Genomic DNA, 12,521 nt, shown 5'->3' on the forward strand with positions numbered 1-12,521 from the left:
CACATGTTTGGAAACAAAGAGTTGGTAGAGTAGGAGGACAAGGTCAACAGTCTGGCAGCTACCATCTGGTCTCTATGGCCTAACAATCTGAGCAGCCTTGACTTAGTCACTTAACTTCTCCGGGCTCAGTCTGCACATGTGTGAACTGCAGAAGAAAGGATGAGATATATTCAAAGTTTCATCAGAGTACTGGGATTCTAATAAAATATAATAAGGTGTACCCATCCTAAATAAATTAGAAATATAGGAACTAAGATTGTCCTCAGAGGGGGCAGTTATAATTAATTAAGTACAATTCAGAATAGAGATAATGCAAAGTCAGCAGTAATGAAGACACTGTGTTAACACATCTCTGGGACTTGACTATAATGTGATTGAATGTATTAATATTAATATATCTAAAGAAAGAATGGGCCAATCAAAATAGAAATTGGTCAGCCTTGGGAATGGAAAAATAAACTTTTAGGAGGACCAACTGGCAAGTAGTACCTATTCGGGAACTGCCCAAGAGAGAGAAAATTTTTACTACTGGACTCACGCCTATGGTCTCCTACACCATGACAGATTAGACAGCCTTCAGCTATTCCAGTTGAAATTCCTTGCTCATGATTTTTGTTTGGCTTCTCGATTGGTTTGCCTACTGAGAGAGTGATCCTGCTATACAAGAGCAATGTTAAATCAATTTGCCATTGCACATTAAAATTTTGTCATTTTGGTCCAAATTTTGCTTTATCTGCAGCTTATCTACACTGATTTACAGGTGGAACAATTTGCTGTAATCTGCAATTGCATTTCTCATTATAAATGCTTACCCTGATTTTTGCATTGTTTGTATGTGTATCAGTCTGTATGAGTTTGGAAAATGCAAACTCATCCCCAATCTGCTTTCATTATATTTACTAAACCAGGCTTATGAGCCTGCAAAATGATTATTAGAACCTGAAGTGGCCTTATTTACCAAGGTAAAAGCCCCTCTGCGGATGACTCCCTAGAAAGCCAGCCAGCATTCTCCAGGTGGTACCTTTCTCCACTGCTGTGAGGGATGGTTGTGGCTAGTTTGCTCATAAATCCATTTCCAAACCTTCCTCTACTCTCCTCTGCAACACTGAGCAGAGGCTAAACACTTGTAGATTATATTTCCCAGACTCTCACTGGTTTCAAACAATTGGCACTGGCATGAGACTGAATGACAGAAGAAAAGAAAAAGCCATATATTTCTCCCACTTCTCAGTCTCTTCCATTCTTAGTAATTCATTTCCTTCTTTAAATTTCCTCCATCTTAAACTCAGATGTTTGTTTCTTTTAATTGAAGTATTGTGTTAGTTTCAGGTGTACAGCATGATAATTCATTGTTTGTTTGGGTTTCTTTGCAGATTATATTCTGTTATAAATTATTACAAGATATTGGGTATAATTCCCCTTGCTAGTCAGTAAATCTTTGTTGTTTTTCTAAACTTAGAGTTTTAAATAATCAAAATGGGTTCTGCTTTTCCTGTCCAACCCTAGCTGATGACCATGTGACATAAGAGCACACTAGGAACTGCTACCATCTGTTCCAGGAGTGTTAAGTACGTACCCATGGACACACACACACACACACACACACACACACAGACTCATAATAAAATTATATAAAACAAGAAAAATTTTGGATTGTAATTTTGGTAAATTATGCTAGGAAGCCACATTAAATGGTGACAAGCCAGGTATGTGACTTGTGATTATCAAAGAGCAGCCAGAAGGAATCACTATCTCAAGCAGACAAGTGGCTGTGAGGGCAGTTGCAGAGTTAGATTATGCCTATGTCTAATAACAAAGTAAATGTAGTTTGCAATTTAATCTACGAACAAATCAAACCACTGGCAATATTCAGACTGATAATATTACAGGATGTCATCACCATATTGGAGTATTTACCAATTTTGTTAACTAAAATATTGGCCAAGGCAGTGCCCTGGTCTCCAGGCAGGGGATGCAAACATAGGTAAGAAAAAGAATCTACGGACCATCCACCCTATAGCATGGATCCAAATTCCCTGTGCTTATGAAGGAACTAACTCTCCCTTTGGGCCTTCTGTTTTGCACCATATGAACAACTCTGAGGCTATGCTCCCTCAAAGGCTTCCAGCAAAATTAGCTGCGGCCAGTTGACCACCTGAAGTCAAACATGTCTTATACGCTTTTTCAAACGCTGTTCTAATTTCTATCGGTGTCAATTTTTTGCCCTTTTCTGATGAAAACCAGGCTTCTATCATGTCTATATCATTGTATTTAGACATACGGTTATGACTTTGTAGTTTGGTTTTAAGTAACAAATTCCAGCAATGAATTACCAGGTGTTTGTCTGATACTTAAGAATATGCCCCTGTCACTTAAGATCGTAGTGTTGCCCTGTTATACCTGTAATTAAAAACGTGTACCCTTGTCAAAAGCGGCACGGAGGGTTTAAAGTTAGACTCTTCTCCAACTGCAGGGCTTTAATGGCTTCATATTATTGAGCCTCATTTCTCAAGTGTCTTCAAATCCTCGCAGGGTAGTAAAATAAGAAGACACACTAAGTCCTCTTGGAGACCACCAAGGGTGCATTTAATGCATCCTCGCAGGCATTGAGGTATGTGGCTTCCAACAGTGCCTACACAAGTGAATCTAAGGTTTCCTTAAATGCTTAATTCTGAGAGGTAAATGACATAGGCACAGGCAAACATGACTTGGTGCTTTTAAAAAGGAACTGAATTCATTAAAATATCCAACAATTAGCCCCAAGTGAGAATGCCTGTTGCATCTACTCCTTTAATAAATAACTGAGATCCTCTATGTGAAAGTTTTTAAGTTTATGGTCCCGTATATTTTATCCTCCAAAGCAGGATATTTTTGGGGACTGAGAGACAATGACATCAACAAGTATACCAGAACAACAGCTGTAAACGAGGGCTGTCCCAGGCAAACCACGACATATGTTCACTCTGTGATAGAAAAAGGGAATGCAAGACCCGGTCCTTTGTTTTCTAGGAGTTTACAGTTCAGTGAGAGAGATGGGAAATGGAAAATCAGTATGCTTATTCTATTTTATTATTTCTATCAATCATTATCATTGTTATTTAAGACGTTTTGTCTTCCTTTGTATGGTTTTATTTGATTCTTAAAGAATCCATATTTACTACTACTACTGTCATTTTGTACATGAGGTAAAAAAGTAAAAGGGAGGTTAAGTGTATCACCCACATTCACAGGACTGAAAAAGTAGAGAAGGGGAAATGTGAATCTATGTAGTTTGCCTGCCGAGTCTAAAATCTCACTCACGCCCCAAAGCAGGATCCTATGATGTATCATGGTAAGAAATGACCTGGTATTCTGGGATCACATAGAAAGGGCACTTAAGCAAGCCTCTGTGACCAAGCAGGGCTTTACGGAAGAAGTGACAAATAAGCCACTGACTCAGGCGGCCAAGGGGAAGGGGCACAGACAAGCAGAAAGGACAACAGATACTAAATCAGTAGGCAAAGCACTGTAAATTCCTTCAAGACTGATGATGCACAGCACTCATTACATGTGTAATGTGCTCTTTAAAAGCAGCCCCAGAACATGCCCATGCATAACTACTTAATTTAAAAGAACAAATAATATATGTTATGAGTTGAACTGCATGCCCCCAAAGATATGCTGAAGTCCTAATTCCCAGTACCTCAGAATGTGACCTTATTTGTAAATGGGGCTCTTGCAGATACAATTAGCTGAGATGAGCTCATAGGCGTGTGCCGGCCTATAATGCAGTATGACTGGGGTCTTTACAGGAAGAAGAAAATGCCATTCAAAAGACAGACAGACACACACACACACACACACAGGTGACAAGAGAGGTGGCTGAAAGCCAAGGAACACCAAGGATGGATGGCAACCATCAGAAGCTGGGCAGAGGCAAGGAAGGGTTCTACCCAGAATCTCAGAGGGAGTATGACGGCCCTGCTGATGCCTTGATTTCAGAATTCTAGCCTTCCAAACTGTGAGAGAATAATTTCTTTGTTTTAAGCCACCCAGTTTGAGGTACTTTATTACGGCAGCCCTAGGAAACTAATACAATGTATAACCAAGCAATTCAGGCACTTGTGCAATTTTGGAATTAGGGAACTCTTTAGGCTCATTAGACATTAGCTGATGTCAAATTTATGTATCTAATGAAATGTGTTGACAAGCATTTTATATAGTAACACACGTAATGCTTTTGTGTTATTTTAGAAAACTCTTTCCAAAATGATTGGCTACAGTCCGTCTTCTTGATGGCACTGCGAAGAGTTATTCAAAATGGTAAATTGTTCTGATTATAAATGCAACACAAAAAATCACTTAGATTCGGTACCATACTACACACCTGGATGCCTAAAAGTTAATCTTAAAACATACAGAATATGATACCCACATCTTCACTAATTAACTAAGGATTTTGTTCTGCTCAAGCTTATCCAACATCATTTAATGATTTCTGCCAAAGGCAAGTAAGTAAACAAGAAGGGACCAGGTTGTACCAGATAGTGTTTCCTCATGTTCTATGAGAAGCAGAAAAAAGAAGAAATCAATGTTTACTTTCAGTAACAGATAGAACAGATAAAACTGTCAGGAAAATAAATGTTACTTTTAGTTTTTTGTTAAGACTTTGGCACTAAAAGAAAATCAAAATAAGAGATTAACAATTCCTAAAAAAAAAAAAGAATTGAGTCATTCTTAATAACTGTTTTCTCATTTTTCAGTCCTGGAAACACTCACATTTTACAAGCACTTTTTTGCGTAGCATAAGGTAACTTTTTCAGATCATAGAAAGGTTTTTTTTTTTTCCTTATTGATTTTGTTTGAAGCATCTCTGAGCATTTCAGCAAAAGGCTGTGATAAGCCTAATCTGAAATAAACGTATCATGTTTACAACCAGCACTGGTATAGATTATTAATTACCACTGACAGGATATTCTTTAGCTTAGAAGTGGATAGGTACTATTTTCTATAATGGTAATTAAAACTATTGAACTTAATATTAAACCTCAATATTTTAAAGTCAACCTAGGGAGTGGTCGGAGTTTGAAAACTCAAGTGAATCCAACTCTCTTAATTGGCATCTTTAATGTACTAGCCAGAAGTGAAGAGGATTAACTTGATTCAACAGGATCACAAGTAGATCACTTGTGATCTATACGAATTCATTTTCACGCTACCTTTTTTAAATAGCAGGGATTCATATAACTATAAATGAACATTTACAACTGTTGGATGTGCCCAAATGACTCATTTTATTATGAATTTATCTTTATGTGCACATATACATAAGTATATGTAACAGACTTGAAAATAGATCAATTAATTTGATTATCATTTCATCATGAAAAAATTCACTTCAGACAACGCTGAGATTCGTGCATTTAGATTTTGTTGACAGCCCAATAACTACTAGAAAAAAAAAGATTAAAAATTTAAAGAAAAAAAGCTATATTGTTGTAGGATATCTACCACTTAGAGATCTCCTCATATGTCAAATAATACGTATGTGAAAATATGTCAATGGGAGTTTTCTTCTAATAATAAAAATAAAAAGCCAAATCATCATGTCTATGCCATTATTCAGAACTTCTACATTAAAATAATTGCTACTATTTACCTTAAAATGATCCATTTTAACTATGTACAATACAGTCAATAGATTCTCAATTATATATTGATGGGCAATATTGATTTCCTTCTATCTTCTGGAAATGCCCTGATAATTTTAAAAAGCTTATTGCGTGTCAACTGCTGTGATAGAATAATGGTTATGGTCTCATCACTCACATAAAACATTTTTCATTGAAATATGTAGATTTCAGGAGACATCTAATTTCAAACTTCCATGTGATCTGTATATCCAATTATTTTGACTCTGTTTTGAGATACATTTTCTGATCACCCTGAAGATCCGATTTTGACCATGAGAGGCAAAGCTGTCAAAACCAAGCAAATCCTGTCTGTACATATACTGCACATCTCCATCATGTGACATTCCTTGCAAATGAATGTGCAACCTTTCAATGTTTAGATTTAATTCAAGACATACTTTTCAAGAGATAAGAAGAATAAACGAGGACAATATATTTCAGTCTTAAGAAATAAAAGCAACGTGTAACTGGATGTCCCGCCTTGGCTAGTGCCTTGTGGCTTTCCTTTAGGAGTGTTCAGGAAGAGCAGAAGCACAGTAATTCTGAATCAGAATTAAGCAACATAAGCAGCAACTAGGATTAGGTGCGTAAACACACTCCTCATTAGGCTTGGATCCAGGAGACAGGTACTGTCTTAACCTGGAGTTGCCTCAGGAAAGAAAACGTGAGACAAGAGATTACAAGTAGACAGTTTATTTTCAGAAATGATCCCAGGGAAGCAGAGCAGGGCACTGTGAACAGTGACACAGAGAAGGAGAGAAACCAATACCACAAAGTGTTATTAGCTAGTCATTGCTGAGAGTGGCTGGGGCTCCACTCTGCTGGGACCCTCCAGGGAGCCACAGAGAATATGTTACAGAATTGCCTGACCAAGGGGCACGTATCGACTGGATCCTACTCCCTATTGACCGAAGAGCTGCTTTTCAAACAGCAATTAGTACTCTGCTGTAGAAAGTTGAGTCTTGTTCTAGAATCAAGTTTTGTGCTGTGACTCTATTCTTAGGACTTAAGAAAAGATCCACACAGCATCCATATCCAACCCCAAATCTGCTAGATCATATTGCATGAGCAGCAAGGCAGTTTGCACTAAAACCTGGACTTGCTGCAGAGCCCTCGCTTCCTCTGAGTCCTACTTGAAAGTCACAAGCCACTGAAGTTACCTGATAAAGTGACTAGACGCAGTATTTCCGAAAGTAGTATATGCAGCTCGTAAAGTTCAAAAAAGTTTACTATATGCTGGACCTCTTTCCTAGTGGTAGGCTTGTGAGGAGCAACAACTTTTTTTTTAATAAATTATTTATTTATTTATTTATTTATTTATTTATTTATTTATTTATTGGCTGTGGTGGGTCTTCGTTGCTGCATGCAGGTTTTCTCTAGTTGTGGCGAGCGGGGGCTACTCTTCATTGTGGTGTGCTGGCTTCTCATTGTGGTGGCTTCTCTTGTTGCAGAGCACATGCTCTAGCTGCTTTGGCTTCAGTAGCTGCAATGCATGGGCTCAGTAGTTGTGGTGCACAGAGCTTAGTTGCTCTGCGGCATGTGGGATCTTCCCGGACCAGGGATTGAACCTTTGTCCCTTGCATTGGTTGGCAGGCGGATTCCTAACTACAGCGCCACCAGGGAAGCCCTGCAACAACTTTTTTGTAACCTTAGATGGAATGTCCTAGCATGCCTCAGACCATCAGACTCCAAAAATCTTCACCAATTTCACAGACTGCTCAAATTTGGGGTACTGTATTTCTCTTCCTCTGGCATGTGTCTATCTTACTATGGCATCCAGGGTACTTGCTACTTCCCATTCAAAAGGTCAAAATGACATGATATAATCAATATAATGGACTGGTATAACATTATGTAGATTATGAAGATAATCAAGTTCCCCGTACACTATAATGTTACAGAGAGTGAGAGAGTTCATCCTGACCCAGGGCAGAGCAGTACATGTGGATTGCTGTCCATCTCATGTAAAAGCAAACTTTAAAATCTTCTTCTTGATAAGAATTGAAAAGCAATCATTTATCGGAGGACTAGCTACATACCAGCTAGTAGCAGAGGTGTGCCAATCTGTTCCAGTGCAGACACCTACATCTGGCCCAGATTACAGCTAGCTCAAAATATATTAGCTAAAGCCAGGCATATGATCAAGACCAACTTCAGTGGGAGAATAAGGAATACCCTACTTACTCTATTGGGTTACCTGCAATTGTGTAGTGATGACAGTAATAGCTTAGAATTATTAAGAATAATTTAGAATAAATTATTATTTTGTATCAATAATGCAATCACAAATATAATGATGATTGACTCAGTATTTACTTTTTGCTAGGCACTCTGCTACATGATCTACATGTATTATCTCATTAAGTACGTTGACTAACGTTGTTTTCGCAAGTGTCTGGAATTGTATGATAAATGTTTCTTCTAAGCATCAGGACTGTTCATGGAATTAAAATAAATGATGAACACTGAAATAACTTTAAATAGATTCAGAGTTATGGTGAGTACATTTCCCCACGTAACCAGGAACTTAATAAAGAGGTACATCACCAGTGGGTGAGACTGTGTGTGTGTGTGTGTGTGTGTGTGTGTGTGTGTGTGTGTCTGTGTTTGTGTGTATGTGTGGCGGAGGGAACTGTGAAGGTAGTTACTGATATGAAATTTGTGATTAATAAATTTTTGGATACTTGTTCTAAACCCTTTCCCATATCCTATCAGAAGATACCTAGAAAAAATATGAGTTGTTTCAGTTGGAGAGTCTCTTACATGATGCAGCAAACAGATCCAGTCTGTTAAATATCCTATTGCTTAAATCATTTACAAGAGGACTATATTCATAATTCATCTGCTATTGGTGTCGTCATATTGAGAGAGAGAGAGAGAAGAGAGGAAGGAAAGAAGGAGGGTGGGAAAGAGGGAGAGAAGGAAAGAAAGAAGGAAGGAAGGAAAAAAGAAAAGAAGGAAAGAAAAAAGAAAAGGAAAAAAGAAAGCAGGTAGCTGAATCCTGAAATATGGATGTCTAGAGGTAACATTACGTTGGTAGATTTACTGACAAACCCTTGTCTCCTTTCTTTCTCACCTTCCCATGTATCTTTATAATAAGCCCTCCTTAAATGAGGTAGTCTGTCTAGTCCTTGAGAGGTAAAAAAATAAAAGCTAATTAACAAAGATGTAAAGGCTCTGCAGTGCATTAAAACACAAGAATACTGAAATTTATTGAAATGCATCTAACAGACTATAGAAATGCTAAGAACCATTTTTTAAATTTGTTTATTTCAAATACGTTCAGTGTTAGAGTCCAAGTATAAATTACTTAAAAATATTGATAAAAAAAGTCAATAGATCTTATTATGTACCAATATAATGCTTATTATGTGTCATGTGTATATATGTATATGAGTGTATATATATAATATATGTACATATGTTTATAACATACATTTAACTCTTAAAAGGAGTCTACGATGCAGATATGATAGTTAACCATCATCGCTATTATACAGATAAGAAAACTGAGGCACAGAGAGCAGAGAGGTTAAGGAACTTTCCCAGGTCACACTAGTCGTCACGATGGACCCTGGATTATACCCAGGCAGACCCAGTACCACGCTCTTAACCACTGCTATGTATGGACCTTCACTTATTTTAAAGAAAATTTTAAAGAATCTGGAAAAATGCTGTCTTAGAATACTTGTGGAAATGGAAATCTTTATGACTCTCGTTGCCACAGGAACAGGCAACAGATTAAGCAGGCTTCCGAAGAGTGAACGAGGAACTTCTCTCTTTCACTGCATTTCCAGCTATCATCATATTCAGATTAGACAAAGGAGCAAGAAAGTCATTCCAGCTTCATGGTATTAGCCAAGAAAAACCATCCTCAGGACCAGATGCCAACAGCATGCCCTTTAGTATTTGGACAGGATGCCAAGGCCCAGCTATTCTACCAGCCTTCGTTATACAGTTTGTTGACAAAGAAGATGCCCAGTTAATTTTCCAAATATGCAAGATAAGCTGAAACTGATTCACCTGCAAACACCTGAATTACTTCTAGGAATGAAGAAATAATGATACTGAAATAATGAATTATAGAATCATAACACATTGAAATGGCTCCAAAAATGGAATTTCTCAGGAAAAATAAATAAGGCAATAATCTACTCCTGTTTTCAGAACTTCTTTTGGATTGGTCAGAGCTCAGAGATTGCATCCAGACTGCTGAAATCATGAAAGGGAAGATCTATGGAGAAAATAAGAAATGTCTACTATTAAGGGAAGGGAAGGATGAAGACAAGAGGGAGCAGAACAGCTGGGATGACTTAAAAACAAAGATAAGTTGCATTTTTAAGTAAAATTTGAAGTTCAGAAGGTACAGAATTTGGTACATTCATTGTGGGAATAATGGGATCATCAATGAGTCTTCTCTTGTGGCTTCTTTTGTTTACTTGAACCTTCCTATATTGATCCCAACTTTTCTACTTTGAAAATTTTATTCTATGTATACAAATAAAAAAATCAAATTATAACAACACTAAACTTTCTTTGGGATAATATTCTTGAAATAACATTATTTTTTAATTTTAGTAAAATTACTTTCATTGGACTACATTGTTTTCTGCTTAAATTTTAAAATAAAAATGCTTGACATATCAACTTCTTTGTCTACATCACATTTTGACAATTATTGCTTCTGTGCTTATATATTTAGTTTTGCAATAAGTTTTTCTACCAAGTCTATTTATATGGGGTCAAATTTTCTGTAACTCAATTTTATTTTTTATTCTTTACATTTTATTCTTTAATAATATTTCAGTTCTTAGCAAGTGTCATAATTTGCAATTTTAGCCACTATGATTTTAATGTTTTTAAATAATTTTTTTCTAGATTACTTTCACTGGTTTCCACATTACCAAGCGCATTAAGTGTTATAAAACGTATTTCACGATTTCAGTTTCCTCATGGTCTTATCAACCTATTGCTTCATTCCGTGAAGTTCACATGCTTATTTTTATATTTCTCAGGGTGAAAATGGTAGAGTCAAAACATCCTTGAAGATTAAAGAGTTAAGGATGACAGGACCAAATGACAAGATTAAAATGATGGGAGATTTTATAATCTCCACATTGTTCTTTACTTCCCCCTATACAGTCATGTTAGCTGGAATTTTTTTCTGTGATACAAATCCTTAAAATATGTAACTTGGTCTACCAAATGAGACTTCTCTTCCATCACAGTGTTTGTTTGAACACCAATCCATATTCTGAACCAGTCAGGTTAAATATGTGACAATAAGAATTGGCAATAAATGAATAAACAGCTTGAATATTCTGTATATGAATTAACTTTTTACATCATAGATACATAGCCTAACTGTATTACCTTATATCTAATCCCCTTTTTCACTCCCTCAAGCCTTTTCTTTGCTCATTGTTTATAATATTAGTGCCCTCTGCAAACCTCAATTTCTGTTCCTTCTACTAAATTAGCTTATGAAAGCTGTAGCTGCTGACTCTGAGAACCTGAGTGCATACAGCACCTGCAAACATTTGTCTTTCAATGTTTTCTATGAATATAATGACTAGGAGTAAGGAAAGTACATGTGACCCTATGCATCACATTCTTAGGACAAATGCCTCCTCCACTGCAATTATGTCATCGTGAAATCATGTTTCACGTTCTAAAATAAACTCATTGCCACATGAATTGTTATCTGACTGAGATATTTTTATAGTTGTCTTTTTTAACAGCTTCCTTAGAAGTGTCTTTCAAACTTCTCACAATACCAAAACAAAAATTTCTTTTTTTTTTGTCTTATCCACATGAATACTTCAAGCTTGAATGTTCAGCAATCGTTACCCTTATCCTGCTTTGCACACATACTTGAATTTCACACACACACACATTTTTAGCTAAATCATCTAAAATATACAATTTTTGACTTTCAAGAAAAGTCAAAGAGAGTTTTCCACAATGTCACGGTACGGGACTCACCTGTGGACGTGGATGCCCTGTGACCAGACATGTCAATTCCAAGGTTTCTCCTTCCCGTATAGTGTAGACCCTTTCTGAGTAGCGCTCCTCCTCAATGTTACAGGCCAGGCCTGAATGCACAATACGAACTGTGGGGGGAGCTGTCGAGTCAGGAAGAAGAGAGACAAGATACATAAAAAGATAAGTAAGCTGTCTTCCCATGAATCACCATGGTTGTAACAGCAATTCTTATTAGACTTTACCATTGTCAGATCCATCAGTCTTAACATTTTGAACATCCCCAACGGATTAAAGATTACACGGGACAGAAAGTTTCAAATTTATCTAACAGTCACCAACACATTCTGAAAATGGCAAAGGGGAATAGGGTGGTGGGGTAAAATTGGTGATTCAGGAAATCACCATCATTACAAGACCGATGATAAAACTTGATTGTTAAAATGTGAGAGTTCTCTTCCTCTCTGAAATCCAAAATTTAATAGAGTGAAGGAAACTAGGTAGTGCAAAAAGAAAGACCATTGGAAAGGAAAAAGAATTTGAATTAAAGACATTGCCATTTTTTTCTATTTTATAAGTCCTGTGGTATAACTAGAGAGCTACAGAAGAGGAAGCTTTGGTTAGCAGGAATTGAATAACAACTTAGTTTTCAACAGTTACAGACTCCTGTATTAATATGCGCAAAAGACGATCACTGAATTAAGCCTCTGATGAAGGCCGTAAATCACTGACTCCTAAGTACAAAATTCTGATTCAAGACAGACTTAGTTCTAATGAAACTGTCCAAATTCCTAAATATAATTTTCTCCTATTTCAGTGCCCATGGGTCTATAAAACTTGACGAGCACTCAATGACTTACATATCAC

General features: G+C 36.8%; 1 protein-coding gene across 1 annotated transcript in view; it reads right to left on the reverse strand.

The window, feature by feature from the left end:
* The window catches only part of MDGA2 (MAM domain containing glycosylphosphatidylinositol anchor 2), a 777,847-nt gene that overhangs the window by 427,951 nt on the left and 337,375 nt on the right, over nucleotides 1-12,521 (reverse strand). The window contains exon 2 of the mRNA XM_057722267.1: nucleotides 11,658-11,797. Within this exon, the coding sequence (XP_057578250.1) occupies nucleotides 11,658-11,797 (140 nt within the window). The remainder of the gene's footprint in view (nucleotides 1-11,657; nucleotides 11,798-12,521) is intronic.

Source organism: Hippopotamus amphibius, chromosome 2 (genome assembly GCF_030028045.1).
Source record: "Hippopotamus amphibius kiboko isolate mHipAmp2 chromosome 2, mHipAmp2.hap2, whole genome shotgun sequence".
NCBI lineage: Eukaryota > Metazoa > Chordata > Mammalia > Artiodactyla > Hippopotamidae > Hippopotamus > Hippopotamus amphibius.